The 16,338-nt window shown below is 45.8% G+C and overlaps 1 protein-coding gene across 4 annotated transcripts in view; it reads right to left on the reverse strand.

Annotated features, from left to right (window-relative positions):
• Positions 1-16,338, reverse strand: part of fgd4a (FYVE, RhoGEF and PH domain containing 4a) — a 109,733-nt gene that overhangs the window by 76,135 nt on the left and 17,260 nt on the right. Inside the window, exon 1 of one of the 4 annotated variants that reach the window (XM_035798241.2) lies at positions 12,165-12,325. The exons of 1 other annotated variant lie outside the window; for it this stretch is intronic. In XM_035798241.2, coding sequence (XP_035654134.1) covers positions 12,165-12,213 — 49 coding nt within the window. In that variant the 5' untranslated portion in view covers positions 12,214-12,325. Of the gene's footprint in view, positions 1-2,151; positions 2,365-2,523; positions 2,609-12,164; positions 12,326-16,338 lie in introns of those variants that run through there. 2 more of the 4 variants (XM_035798237.2, XM_035798243.2) reach the window with 2 other exon arrangements.

The following is a 16,338-nucleotide window of genomic DNA, read 5'->3' on the forward strand; positions in this document are numbered from 1 at the left end:
AGGCCTCATACCTGGAGACACTTGAGGCCCAGCGTCAGCAGCAGAATCAGCACTTCAATCAGCTGTGTGAAGATGAGGAAGTAGCCATGGCAGCAGACAGGACAGCCAGGGCAGCAAACAGGACAGCCAGGGCAGCAGACAGGACAGCCAGGGCAGCAGACAGGACAGCCAGGGCAGCAGACAGGACAGCCAGGGCAGCAGACAGGACAGCCAGGGCAGCAGACAGGACAGCCAGGGCAGCAGACAGGACAGCCAGGGCAGCAGACAGGACAGCCAGGGCAGCAGACAGGACAGCCAGGGCAGCAGACAGGACAGCCAGGGCAGCAGACAGGACAGCCAGGGCAGCAGACAGGACAGCCAGGGCAGCAGACAGGACAGCCAGGGCAGCAGACAGGACAGCCAGGGCAGCAGACAGGACAGCCAGGGCAGCAGACAGGACAGCCAGGGCAGCAGACAGGACAGCCAGGGCAGCAGACAGGACAGCCAGGGCAGCAGACAGGACAGCCAGGGCAGCAGACAGGACAGCCAGGGTAGCAGACAGGACAGCCAGGGCAGCAGACAGGACAGCCAGGGCAGCAGACAGGACAGCCAGGGCGGCTGAGATGGCCCTGACCGCCTCGATTAACAATTTTGGACAGTTTGTCCAAGCAATAAAATGAAGTCAGACACCAGTAGCAGACATGTCACTACACTCTTAGAAAAAAAGGTGCTATCTGGTCTTTCAACCAGCTGAAGCGATTCTCTCCTCGCATGATGAAAACTTACATTGTATGTCTCCATTATTGCCCACGAACAGAAATGAAAACGATGGAACAAAACTCCTGGTTATCTCCTCCACCTCCCTCCTCCAAACTTAAAAATGCCAGTCACCGAGGATCACAACAATATCTCTGTCAAAATGCCAGTCACCGAGGATCACAACAATATCTCTGTCAAAATGCCAGTCACCGAGGATCACAACAATATCTCTGTCAAAATGCGTCATCGTTCATTAGCAGTTTTTCCCGCAAATTAAACCTAGTCCTGTTTCTAGTTCCACAACAAATGGAAAACAACCAACAACCAACAAGCCTAGTTCAGGCTGGTTCCGGCACGTTCCGGCTTGGTTCCTCTAGTGGAATTGCGCCATTAGAGTCGCCCTGCATGCCTGTTTCAACAACACAGCAGGGAACGCTGGGACCACTAACAGTTACAGTCCAGTCTCAGCAAGACCCCTTGGCTACAGCTAACATTTTGTAGCAGGTGAAGCTAATGGTTTAACTACGAGGGTATCTATCACTATCAGATTGAGCTACACAGCAACAAGAATTGATGACTTCAGATATGGCAAAGGAAAGCTAACAGTTGAAGATAAACACCATTGGGAATATCAACAGATACTGTTGCAGCTCTAACAGCAAGGTGAAATAGCTGCTTCAGCTACAGCAGGGTAGGCTATGGCAACGCTTACATGCAGCTGGTGTGGCTAACATCTCTGCTAGAGCACACCCCGGGGACAGATAAGGGCTGTAGCAGTGGCCAAGAAGGCAAACTGCAGTAGTCCTCCACATGTGTCAGTGTGTGTATGAAATCACATGTGTGTGTTTTGCAAGTGTGTGTGTGTTTTGCATGTGTACTACTGAGAGAGGCTGCAGCTCTGGGGCTCAGCCAACAAACAAAGCCTGCTTGCATCTTAATACCCCTCCTACCCCCAGGCACAGCCACACACACACACACACACACACACACACACACACACACACACACACACACACACACACACACACACACACACACACACACACACACACACACACACACACACACACACACACACCCCTCACATTCCCCGCTATACTTATCATGCTATCTTAGGCACATCCTGTGGTGTAAGGTCCCTCGTTTGTGAGGTGTTCCTCCCTTTGTGTAACCGACAGTCTACTCGGAATACTGAACATCAGCTCTGTGTGTCACCAGACTAACTACAACCCCACATTTTACCCCAGTATTCAGTATTCAGTAGCAGTAGACTGCTCCTCTCGCTGCTCTGGGACCAGTGATAAACACCCCTGTCTGTATAATACAGCTGTGAACACAGCGTTGTGCCCTCGGTGGCTACAGTGTACCAGAGAGCTTAAGTCCAGTCCGTCTACCAGAGAAAAACCCACTGACCTGAGACAAGGCTTCCGTTAGTCCAGCATGGGTCTGTGTGTCAGAGTCAACAGCTACCATCCACCGAGATAGGATATCCTTCTCCTTGTTACACTTAAGCCAGAATGATGAGGAAAAATCGACCTCTCCCTCTCTCCGTTCCTCTCGCTCTCAGAGGCACACAGGCAGGGTCAGGGTTCGCGCTAAACTACTGCCTTGCTGCTTTCGCCCCATCCTCCCTTCTCTCCGTCTACACCGCCTTTTCACCCTCCCCTCCCTCTCTCTCCGTCTACATCGCCTTCACACCCTCCCCTCCCTCTCTCTCTCTCTCTCTCTCTCGTCCTGCTTTTCTCTCTCTCACACGCTCTCTTACTTAGTATAACTTCAACGTACCTCTTCCTCCTTTCTCCTCTCTGTGTGTTTCCAATCCGTAGCTTGTGAAGATAATCACATTCCAACGGTGACGGGGCATATGGCGGGGGAACGTTACCCACACAGTAAGACCCCTTCTGTGTGTGTGTGTGTGTGTCGCGCAGACAATCAGCCCTATTGTGTGGGAGGAGGGGAAGGGCCAGAGAGTGAGGAGGAAGCCAATGGCTCTCATCTGCTGTCGCTGCTGCTGCTACTGGCCGCGGCTGTCAGGTGCTGACCCTCACACAATTACTCCCCCTCCAAGGAGAGAGGGAGAGTGACAGTGATAGAGAGGATGAGAGAGGGGAGCCAGAGAGAGGTAGAGAAAGAGAGAGAGGCCGGGCGAGGGATAGATGGATGAGGTGGGTGATGACTGAAAAAAATAGATCAGTCAATGAAGGCGAATCAGATTTTCTAGCAATCGTTAAGATTTTGTTTAAAAAGACATTCCACGTGTCTCAGTCAATTGTCTGTGTTTTTATGGCATTCCCACCAATGCAGTGGTCATGTGACAGTAGGCTCAGGGGTGGGTTAACAACTCCAGTGCCCCCACCACCCTTTGAATGCAGTTGAGTCAGAGTGGTGTGCGTGGGGGCAGTGTGCGATGAGGAGATTAAATTCCACCTACTCCATTCCTATGGCATTAGAGCCAAATGCTCCTTTTTTTTATTTGACCTTTATTTAACTACAAATTCATATTTTTAATGACAGCCTAGGAATAGTGGGTTCAGGGGCAGAACAACAGATTTGTACCTTGTCAGCTCGGGGATTCGAACTTGCAACCTTTCGGTTACTAGTCCAACACTCTAAACACTAGGCTACCCTGCCGCTCCTATGTGACAACCATACACTGAATAAGGTCACACCCCCATTTACCAGCAGAGTATAGAGAGGTATGTTTGTGGTTGAACAGAGAGCCACTGGTTTGATATGGTGAGTAAGAGGTAGGGGGAAAGTGTTGTCATACGTGCTCTGTTGTGAACTCACACTGGCCTGAGAACATGAGCTGTAGGACGGCCAAGTGTTACTCAGTTTTCACGACAGACACACACACACACACAGGAATGCTTGCACACACAATGGCCATTTAGGGGAATCATTCTGATCATGTCTGCTCTAATTCAGCGTGGCACGCTCGACACTCCTGAGCTGACCTCCACCGGGCTTTTGTCAACTAACCTATATTCTACGCGAAATGAACAACAAATGTCACCATGTCATTGGATTTAGGTTAAAAGTTGGGTGAAAAAAAGAAACAATTCCCTTCCCTTACGTTGATCACTTTTTCAAATCCAATCCGTTTTCATCATTTTACATTTTTAGGTTGAAATGACGTGGAAACAATGTTGATTCAACTCGTTTTTGCCCAATGGGCTCCTTCTTCCTCTGCTCCTCTCTTTCATCTCATCCCTCTCTCTGCATCCCTTCTCCATCTCCCCTCCAGTCTACTTCCCCCAGTCAGACAGTGAGCCTGGGGCTCGTAGCCCTCTCTCCTCATAGTCCCATCATTGTTAACCTCTCTCTCCAGAGCTCCGGTCACCATGCTTCCTGACTGACAGAGAGAGAACCAGACAACAGAGCAGTCACTATCCACGGGCACCCTCAGGGCCAAGCCACCATGCCTCCCTCCCGGCCAGGCATCACACCTCGTTAAGGCACAGTGCCATTAGTGACAGGAAGGGTCCCATCAAACCTCAGAGACCAGTAACCACGTCGTGACGCCAACATCCCCACTGCCTCACACAAAGAAATGTGTGTGTGTGACGTGTGAGTCTGAATTTGTGAGCATGTGTGTGTGTGTGTACATATGCCAGAACTGAGAGTGGACAGCTACTCTGTTACAGTCTTACTGGTTTTACTACAGAGCCATGATTGCCTCCAGGTCACTGCTCTAAGGGTCACAGGCCTGCAGTCACAGAGACAAGAGGGACCATGTGCCTGGCTTAGTGTGTGTGTGGAGGCCATAAAACACCCCTCTATTACAGACATTAGGAGTGTGTCTAATAGAGATGGGAGTCATTAAAGAGACTGGGGTAGATTGGAGGGACCAGCCTTTTCTGCTCATGCTGCCTCACGGCTCAATGGACTCACATAGGATCTGGCAGCATTTGTATGTAAAACAACGGGATTTCCAGCTCTCTGAATTCAAGGGTGGAATGGATGAAATACGGCACTATGTTAGCAATGCATAAAAATAACCAGTGAGCCAATTTCACTTTCCGTTCCGTTTCTACCGTTTCAGTTGAAGGTGGACTTAATTTCAGTGCGGCTGAAACATCAAGTTGTTGAAGTTACGTAGTAATAACACATTGAGTCTGGCATTTCACCGAAGCCAGAGTGGACCAGCAGACTCTAGAAGTACACCTGGGGAGTTCATCGTTTCACATGGAAATTACTTTCAGATAAAAGACAAGCATCTGGCTTCCTATTTAACTATTATGTCAACCAACCGAATGGTTCCCCTGAGTCAACATTTTCATTGATTATTGTCAAGGTGGCGCTTAGTCGCCACGGTGGCATTTCACAGCACTATTGATATTCGGACAGTGAGTGATGGGTTTGCTTTAACATTCACTCTCAATAGCTGTTCTGAATTGTAGTGCACGTACACACACCGTATAGTACAGGCATGAAATTCAATTAAACGCACACACTGGCACACACAGGCATGCAAACACACACACTGACACGCAAACACAGGCACTCACTCACATACACACAAGCACATACAGTACTCACACACTCACTGCTTGCTTGTAAATAAGATCATCCTTCCTGTTTGCAGTTGGCGCCACAGGTCCCAGAGTGGTGTGGCGGAAGAGAAATTCTGGGGCCCATAGTTTTTCCTGATCTGGTAACCTGACAAGGTAAAACTCCAGACCTTACACGGTATGACGCAATTCATCTGTTGTAAAAAGGTGGGCTATGATGGGACCTTGGGGAGGATGAAACCCATGTCAAACTGCAGCAACATTGTACTTTTCACATGAATTCTATTTTTAAAAGGACTAGGGGAGTTTCCTATACACAGACACAGAGAAAGCAACATGATTGGACAGTAAACCTTACAGGTCTGAGCTCTCTCTGGTTTGCATTGTGTACCCCTGCCCTATGTAACTGTAGGCCTAGTGAAAAGATAACTCACAGTCTATGTCAGCTGTTGTGTTTACTGATTAATTCCAGTTAATCATTTCCTCCCCACTCTCTGGCCCTTCCCCTCCTCCCACATAATAGGGCTGATTGATAAAGTCGAGGTAGCCTAGTCAGCCAAACCAAATTTGATCCTATTCACATATTCCCACAAACAAATGGGCTGTAAATACACAAGGTTACTGCATTGTTTACCCTGGACAGAGGGACAGAGAGCATAGTAGGCTAGACTATGCAGCTGCTGTTGTTAGTAGCCTACAATTGATCAGACTGAAAAAGGCTCTTGTTTCCATGCAATACTTCATGTCAGATCGCTAATGTTTAGGTGTATAGGCTGCTACATTTGATAGGCTGGTCATGGCTTACATCAACACCATTATCCCAGAAACCCTAGACCCACTCCAATTTGCATACTGCCCAAACAGATCCACAGATGATGCCATCTCTATTGCACTCCACACTGCCCTTTCCCACCTGGACAAAAGGAACACCTACGTGAGAATGCTATTCATTGACTACAGCTCAGCGTTCAACACCATAGTACCCTCAAAGCTCATCACTAAGCTAAGGACCTTCGGGACTAAACACCTCCCTCTGCAACTGGATCCTGGACTTCCTGACCGGCCACCCCCAGGTCGTGAGGGTAGGTAGCAACACATCTGCACGCTGATCCTCAACACCGGAGCCCCCCAGGGGTGCGAGCTTAGTCCCCTCCTGTACTCCTTGTTGACCCACGACTGCATGGCCAGGCACAACTCTTACATCATCATTAATTTTGCAGACGACACAACACTGGCAGACCTGATCACCGACAATGACGAGACAGCCTATAGGGAGGAGGTCAGAGACCTGGCCGGGTTTGTGCCAGAATAACAACCTATCCCTCAACGTAACCAAGACTAAGGAGATGACTACTGGAAAAGGAGGACCGAGTATTCTCTTTGACGGGGCTGTAGTGGAGCAGGTTGAGAGCTTCAAGTTCCTTGGTGTCCACATCACCAACAAACTAGAATGGTCCAAGCACACCAAGTCAGTCGTGAAGAGGGCACGACAAACGCCTATTCCCCCTCAGGAAACTAAAAAGATTTGGCATGGGTCCTGAGATCCTCAAAAGGTTCTACAGCTACAACATCGAGAGCAACATTCGGCACACGTGACAAACATTGATTTTATTTGATTTAAAGCTTCTTACGGCTCAAATCCCGTCAACGGGATCGATACGACAACAGCCAGTGAAAGCGCAGGGCGCCAAATTCAAACAACAGTTATCTCATAATTAAAATTACTCAAACATACAAGTATTATACACCATTTAAAAGATAAACTTGTTGTAAATCCCACCACGGTGTCCGATTTCAAAAAGGCTTTATGACGATTATGCGTTTATGTTAGGGTTAGTCACAGAAAAACACAGCCATTTTTCGAGCCAAAGAGAGGAGTCACAAAAAGCAGAAATAGAGATAAAATGAATCACTGACCTTTGATGATCTTCATCAGATGACACTCATAGGACTTCATGTTACACAATACATGTATGTTTAGTTCGATAAAGTTCATATGTATATCCAAAAATCTCAGTTTACATTGGCGCGTTATGTTCAGTTTTGCTTCCAAAACATCCGGTGATTTTGCAGAGATCCACTTCAATTTACAGAAAAACTGATAATAAACATTGATAAAAGATACAAGTGTTATGCATGGAATTATAGATAAACTACTCCTTAATGCAACCGCTGTGTCAGATTTCAAAAAAGCTTTACGGAAAAAGCACACCATGCAATAATCTGAGTACAGTGCTCAGGCACCGGAACAAGACATACAGATAACTGACATGTTGTGGAGTGAACAGAAGTCAGAAATAGCATTATAAATATTCACTTACCTTTGATGATCTACATCAGAATGCACTCCCAGGAATCCCAGTTCCACAATAAATGTTTGTTTTGTTCGATAAAGTCCAACATTTATGTCCAAATACTCCCTTTTTGTTCTCACGTTTAGTTCACAAATCCAAATTCATGAGGCGTGAGCACTAGGTCCAGACAAAACGTTTTAAAGTTATATTACAGTTCGTAGAAACATGTCAAACGATGTATAGAATCAATCTTTAGGATGTTTTTAACATAAATCTTCAATAATGTTCCAACCGGTCTTTAGAAATGCAATGGAACGCAGCTCGCTCTCACGGCCACGCGCGTGACCAACTCATGGCCTGACACTCATTCGCTCCCCCCTTCACAATAGAAGCCTGAAACAAGGTTCGAAAGACTGTTGACATCTAGTTGGAAGCCTTAGGAAGTGCAATCAGACCAAATGTACACTGTATCTTGGATTAAAAAACTACAAACCTCAGATTACCTCCAACCACTTCCTGGTTGGATTTTTTCTCAGGTTTTTTCTTGCCATATGAGTTATGTTATTCTCACAGACATCACAGACATTTTTAGAAACTTCAGAGTGTTTTCTATCCAAATCTACTAATAATATGCATATCTTAGCTTCTGGGCCTGAGTAGCAGGCAGTTTACTCTGGGCACCTTATTCATCCAAGCTACTCAATACTGCCCCCCAGCCATAAGAAGTTATGTTTGCTTGTGTCTGTCGGGAGTGATGTGTTATCACGCCTTTTAAATAAATACCGGTAGAAAATGGAGAATGCACCTTAATTAAGCAATGTGTGTTGTGCCCGGGCACGACCTGCGATTTACGTGATTTTGATTGGTCAAGACACCCAAAGAGCCTACAGCAGCAATCCGATGTGAAGGACTGAGAAATTGTGCGCGAGTTGACAAATCACGCCCCTCTTTTTAACACTTTGAGTCGATGTGTTTTATTAAACTAAATCAAATGTAATGTGGCGCTACCACACCTGACTGAAAAGTGCTGCGGCAAATGCCACATCGCCAGTCGTTTTTTCGACTGCCCTCAGACTAGGCTAGATCCTCACTGTATCTCCGAAACACATACACGCAAGCATGCACACACTCAAGCACAACTCTTTACCAGCTGCCATTATGTTGTTCAAATTCAGTGAATGAAACAGGTCATTTCAATTCCTGCTCTGTGACTACGGAGTCCTTGCAGTCATCTTCCCGTATACTGCTGGTATAAGTAAAACACTGCTTATAGAATAGTGCAGTCAACGAGAACGTCACTGAAAAGTCTCCTTGTGGTTACTTATCATTCGTGACCAAAAACTTCTGGGGCTTTGATATATGGCTGATTCAGTGAATGATCCCCCCAGTCTGCCCCCCATCTGCCCCAGCCCCTGGGCTCTCCTCCAGCTGTGTAGCACAGTCTCAGAGTCTTGTGCATAGCCACTACCCACCACATCTCTAAGAGTGGAGGATACGTGACACACACACACACACGTACACACTCGCACACCATTAATTAAACACACATCACTTACTGTACACACACCCTGGCTGCATGCAGATTCCCACTCTCTCATCTCAGCCTGGCGGTCTCTCCTGTAATCTCTCTCACTTCCTCTGCCTCCCACTTGATGAAGGTCACAGTAGGAAATATTGCAGAATACAGACATGCGCACACACACACACAGTACAGGGAAGCACACACACATGTGAGCATGCACACGCACACGCACACACACACAAACACACGTGAGCATGCATGCACACACACACACATACACACACACACACATACACACAGTACGGTGCAGCACACACACATATGCGCTTAGTTGAACACGCACACACCCACATATCCAGACACAGCATGGCTGATGGTTGCTGCCCCCATAATGGACAGAAGGGCACATCTGTCACTAGGGTATGGCATGATTGGCATCTGCCACATGACACAGCACCAGACCACATTGATTGGCTCTTCTAATCTCACATAGTCCGGTTGGCATGACCTGCTGTGAACGACTCGCCCCAAATCTGCTCTGCAGGCAGAATTTAGCCCCGTCAAAATCAATCCAGTCACACAGAAAAGAGAAGAGCAAGCCACAAAAGAACGGCAAGATAATAATCTGCCAGACAACAGCACTCATCTCCAAAACACAATTGATTAAACAATGAAAGTGTCTGAGAGCATTTGAAACCACTGTAGAAGCTTGGATTGACTGGCTGAACACCTGGGGTGCGAGTTGGTTGCAGTTGTCAACAAAGCAGAAAACAGACAGAAAAAGACAATTGTGACACTGGGCTACGCTCCGTCAGCTCCGTTTGCTGTATTCTGTGTCGACCCCTTAAGAGTAAATAGATGTTCAGGTGTTGTCAAACTCCCACCACCTGGTGGTTGACCTGAGTATTGATTGCAATGCTGTTCTATGCAGAAAACATATAACCTTACTCCTCAATCAACTCTTTCATGAGACCACATCACACTCAATAAATCAAACCTTGCTGCAGGGCGATGACAACCTTCCCTCTTCTCACAGTTTCACACACCATCTGACGGACACCACTCCACACACACACAAACCACACAAACAGCAGTGAAACACACTAATCCCACCGCGGCAGGTGTGTGTTTGAAAAAAGATGTGCATTTCCATAATGTTGTGTTTGTGAGAGCATGCAACTCCTGTCAGTGTGCTCAGTAATGTGATCGAAGGATGATGTCAGTGCTCAGGCACACTGGGAGGAATGCTGTGGATCAATGGAGAGAGAGAGAGAGAGAGAGAGAGAGAGAGAGAGAGAGAGAGAGAGAGAGAGAGAGAGAGAGAGAGAGAGAGAGAGAGAGAGAGAGAGAGAGAGAGAGAGAGAGAGAAGGAACAACAGAGATACAATAACAACCGCTCTCAGAGAGACTGCAGTGCTAAACATTGACCTTTATTGGTAACGCTACAGTATCTCACTAGACTTGTTCTGCCACAGGTAGACAAGCTGAGGTTTTGCAGCTATAGGCTCAAAACAACACGAGTGCACACAACAAAGCTTCAGATAGGATCTAGGCTGGTGGGAGGAAGTAAAGGAGGACGGGCTCATTTTAATGGCTGGAATGGACTAAATGGAACGGTATCAAACACATGGAAACCACTTTTTATTTTTTAAATTGAACCTTTATTTAACCATGTTTAATTCCGTTCCATTTATTCATTTCCATCCATTATAATGAGACCGTCCTCCTATAGCACATCCTAGTAACCATATATCTAGGCTGTGTTTAGTGTTCCCCGTTCTTTCTCATGTGACCCTCCCCACATTGTAACAATGAGTGTGGTGAAAGGAGCGAGTCCTGCTTCTCCCAGCCTTTTCCTTCCTGCTGGCCCACAGAAAGAAAGCATGCTTCACACTTTCCTCTCTTCTACTATGAACAGAGGGAGAGTTACACGCGCACACACACGCGCGCACACGCACGCGCACACACACACACACACACACACACACACACACACACACACACACACACACACACACACACACACACACACACACACACACACACACACACACACACACACACACACACACACACACACACACACACACACACACACAATTGGGTAATGGGCCATCGGGGATTTTGCCAAAAGGACAGAGTGGTTGTTACAGGGACTTGAGAGAGGGGACGGTTCCCAGGACTCAGAGAACAAAACATACTTTTTTCCCAGGCTGGTAACTATAAGTGCACTCACTCTCTACAACACCAGTCCTGGTCCTTGACAGCAATGCTATGTATCCCAACCATGAGACTGAATCTTCTATAGCTGTGGTCTCATAGCTGTTGTCTATTGCATTATATATATATATATAAAGGTCATGTAATATTGGATGAAATACTTGTTAGTTGCATAAATAATCATACACATCCCTTCACTTATGAGATGAAATCACACAGGGCTAGATGTCTAGTACACCGGAGGCAGCATACATCTCCTAATCACTTTCTCTGTCCCTCAGTCACCTCTTATGATTTGCTCCTGTTTATGGTACACAATATGTCACTTTTAACAAAATATATGGTCATTGAGCTGTAATATAAACCGAGCAGCTGACGTCTGGGAGCACAGCCAAAGATAACATTCATAAAATGGAGCTCTTACTGGTAGAGAATACAGATTAGCTGCATGTCATCTCAGTTAATGGGGGGCATGATAGAGGGCATTGGGGCTGGGGGAGAGGGGTTGGCATGCTCCTAAGACGGCTGTGTGGGTGGCAGGGTTTGTGTGGATCCCAGGCTTAGGAGAGACACTAGAGGGCTTGAGGCTGAGGTTTCGACTGGATCACGAAGAGGGTTGAAATTGTTACATTCAATTCACAATTTGCACACCTTCCCTTGTTCTCTCACACACGTTCACTTATTGACTTATGTCATACCTGTACTCTGTTCGATTGTATATAGTCTACTCTACAGTATGGGGCCAGCTTAAACAGATACACAGATAAGGCTACATCCCTCTGCCACTGTGGTCATTTGCCTAACTGCAACCATCGACGCCAATCCTACAGTAACACAGTCAAATTCTCCACATCTTAACATCAGAAACAGCTTTACCTTTCCGTCTCCAAAACCAATACTTGCGACGTCGGTTCATTTTCAACATCCAAAGTCAACGCCTTATCTTTAGAGAACACTATTCAAAATCATTCAATTTCATCCTCGGAAGGTTCGAGACTAAGGTCATCGCATGGCCTTGGTGGTCCCCTGTATCTTTTGGTGAGTGTCACTGTGTCACAGCATGGTGTGTTCTACTCCTGTAACTACCAGGTCCCCTCCTAACGGTCACCTACCAGAGGAGACACGGCGGCGCAGCGATTGAGACCTGCGGTAGCCGCTGGCCAGGCAGTCCATCCTGTCTCCCTGTCCGGTCGGTAGGGCTGACCACTGGGACAGTTCGGTGGGCGAACAGGCAGTCAGAGAAAGAGAGAATGAGGCATGCAGAGCCAGGGAACCAGAGAGGCAGGAAAAGTACATCTGACACTGGGGCTGAGGCCACACTTCCTGCACATGAACGGTGGCCTGAAATACACCTTCCTCCCTCGCTTTCCCCCTCCTCCTTCTCTCTCCACCAGCTGAACAATGGATGGGCCTAAGGAGCTCTCTGTGCTGGGGTGAGCTGGAGAGAGAGCTGGGGGGACAGCAGTAGTAGGCCTATACAGGAAGGATGGGGTGGTCTCCGTTTCCCTTTATGTTTCTTTAGGTCCACTGTGGACTGGACTGGAGAGTCTGGCAGCACGCAGTCAGCCATGTGTGAAACGACACACTAAATTCTGGAAGCACCGGCCGTTGCACGGAAATAAAAAACAGGCATTGTGACTGAGCCAGCTATGCAGGCATGGGCAGGCATGGGTTTGGGCTGGTCTCGGATCAGTGGACTTTTGGAAAGTAAAGTCTCTCGTATCAGAGATTTCCCTTACCTCAACTTAGTGGATTTGACGGCTTAATTGTATGAGGGGTCTGTAAGCTTTTTGGTTGAAAGAAACAACCCCATTGAGTTGGAAAACACAGTGGCCTTGAATGTTCACGTGGGTGTGAGGACTGAAACAGACAGAGAGCTCTTTGGGCAGGTGGGGGGAATACTGCAGGAAGTGTGTCATCGGACCCTTTCCCTTCCCTCCGGTCCAGACAAACTCATACACACGTTTCTGTACAAACACACTAAAATTAGCTGTTTCCCTCCACCTCCTCATTGTTTTCCCCATAGGCCTGAGAAAGGAATGCCCCGTCTTCCCAGAATGAGGACGGCAGTGTGTGTGTGTGGTGGTGCACTCCCTTACAGACGGAAAAATAACTGTACCATAACAAAAGAGTGAGTGGCCTTGACATTTCCCTAACCGTATTACCCATTAGGCTCGAGAAAAACACTTACAGACAAACATGTCTGATAATGTGAGACAAAAACCTATTATATCAAATTGACCATTCACATCCTGGATAAAGGAAAACAACGCTGAGGCTGCACTGCCAACTTCACATTATCTGTAGAAAACAAGTCGTTGGCCAGATGAAGTCAGATGAGTGGATATAATGCAAGGACAGAAAATGTATGCACACGCACTACTGTAAGTTGCACTGGATAAGAGCGTCTTGTAAATGACTAAAATGTCAAATGTAAATGTTAAGATAATGTCATGGGAAAATAAGGGAAACCATAGGAACGTTTCCTTTTCTACATCTACTATTAGAACAAACAGGGGGAAACAAAATATATTCAATTGTATTATATAATTTGCTTTATTACAGTGCCAGAAATTGGCCATGAAACACCAGTGGTTGCAGACTCCCCACAACTGCTTTTTATCAAAGGCATTTCATCTCAGACATTTTTGTGAGCTTTCAGTGCCATCTAGTGGAGTTGTTGGGAACTGGAATTGTTCATATTCAAAGGTTAAAGCAAGGCTGTCACATACCTGTTGTATCTTCCATAGAAATGCACTGTTACATTCCGAGAGTTAGAATAATCTCAGCACAGGAGGTACATAAAAAATTAAATCCTTAGATCAGAGAAAGCCTGTAGGTCCTGATCTTCTTGATCCCTGCTTTTTAAATCTGGCAGCTGATTTCATAGCTGAGCCACTTACATATCTGTTCAATCTAACCCTGGAATGTAATGAAATTCCAAAGATCTGGAAATCAGCATTTGTCCTACCCCTTTTAAAAGGGGGAGATTCAACTCTTTTAAATAATTATAGGCCAATCTCAAAGCTGTCACCCTTGGTGAAAATACTTGAGACCCTTGTGAGTGAACAGCTAAAATATGTTTTACAGTTGAAGTCGGAAGTTTACATACACATGGGTTGAAGTCATTAAAACTTGTTTTTCAACCACTCCACAAATTTCTTGTTAACAAACTATAATTTTGACAAGTCGGTTAGGACATCTACTTTGTGCATGACACAAGTCATTTTTCCAACAATTGTTTACAGACAGATTATTTCTTTTATAATTCACTGTATCACAACTCCAGTAGCTCAGAAGTGTACATACACTAAGTTGACTGTGCCTTTAAACAGCTTGGAAAGTTCCAGAAAAGTATTGCGTGGCTTTAGAAGCTTCTGATAGGCTAATTGACAACATTTGAGTCAATCGGAGGTGTAACTGTGGATGTATTTCAAGGCCTACCTTCAAACTCCGTGCCTCTTTGCTTGACATCATGGGAAAATCAAAAGAAATGAGACAAGACCTCAGAAAATAAAAAAAGTCTGGTTCATCCTTGGGAGCAATTTCCAAACCCCTGAAGGTATAACGTTCATCGGTACAAACAATAGTACCCAAGTATAAACACCATGGGACCACGCAGCCGTCATACTGCTCCGGAAGGAGACGCGTTCTGTCTCCTAGAAATGAATGTACTTTGGTGCGAAAAGTGCAAATCAATCCCAGAACAACAACAAAGGTACCTTGTGAAGATGCTGGAGGAAACAGGTACTAAAGTATCTATATCCACAGTAAAACAAGTCCTATATCGACATATCCTAAAAGGCCGCTCAGCACGGAAGAAGCCACTGCTCCAAAACCACCATAAAAAAGCCAGACTACGGTTTGCAACTGCACATGGGGACAAAGATCATACTTTTTGGAGAAATGTCCTCTGATGAAACAAAAATAGAACTGTTTGGCCATAATGACCATAGGAGGAAAAAGGGGGAGGCTTGCAAGCCGAAGAACACCATCCCAACCGTGAAGCACGGGGGTGGCAGCAACACGTTGTGGGAGTGCTTTGCTGCAGGAGGGACTGGTGCACTTCACAAAATAGATGCTTTGCTGCAGGAGGGACTGGTGCACTTCACAAAATTGATGGTATCATGAGAAGGAAATTGATGTGGATATATTGAAGTAACGTCTCAAGACATCAGCCAGGAAGTTAAAGCTTGGTCGCAAATGGGTCTTCCAAATGGACAATGACCCCAAGCATACTTCCAAAATTGTGGCAAAATGGCTTAAGGACGACAAAGTCAAGGTATTGGAGTGGCCATTACAAAGCCCTGACCTCAATCCTATAGAACATTTGTGGATAGAACTGAAAAAGTGTGTGCAAGCAAGGAGCCTTACAAACCTGACTCAGTTAAACCAGCTCTGTCATCAGCTGATAACCAGCTCTGTCTGTCACAACTTATTGTGGGAAGCTTGTGGAAGGCTACCAGAAACATTTGACCCAAGTTAAACAATTTAAAGGCAATGTTACAAAATACTAATTGAGTGTATGTAAAATTCTGACCCATTGGGAATTTGATGAAAGAAATAAAAGCTGAAATAAATCATTCTCTCTACTATTATTCTGACATTTCACATTCTTAAAATAAAGTGGTGATCCTAACTGACCTAAAACAGGGAATTGTTACTGGGATTAAATGTCAGGAATTGTGAAAAACTGAGTTTAAATGTAGTTGGCTTAGGTGTATGTAAAATTCCGACTTCAATTGTATATACATTGATGGTACATTGATACATTAGTGGTATCAATGTACCATCAATGTATCAATTTCGGGCTCCAGGAAGAAGCATAGAACAATTACAGCAGCCATGAAGGTTTTAAATGATATCACTGAAGCCCTTGTCAAAAAACAGCACTGTTTCTCACTTTTTATTGATCTCTCTATGGCTTTTGATACAGTTGATCATGCTATACTGTGGCAGAGATTTTCGAGTGTAGGTCTTTCAGAGCATGCAGTTGCATGGTTTGCTAACTATCTGTTTTGATAGAACTCAGTGCACTCAATTTCATGGG

Source organism: Oncorhynchus keta, chromosome 22 (genome assembly GCF_023373465.1).
Source record: "Oncorhynchus keta strain PuntledgeMale-10-30-2019 chromosome 22, Oket_V2, whole genome shotgun sequence".
Taxonomy (NCBI): Eukaryota; Metazoa; Chordata; class Actinopteri; order Salmoniformes; family Salmonidae; genus Oncorhynchus; species Oncorhynchus keta.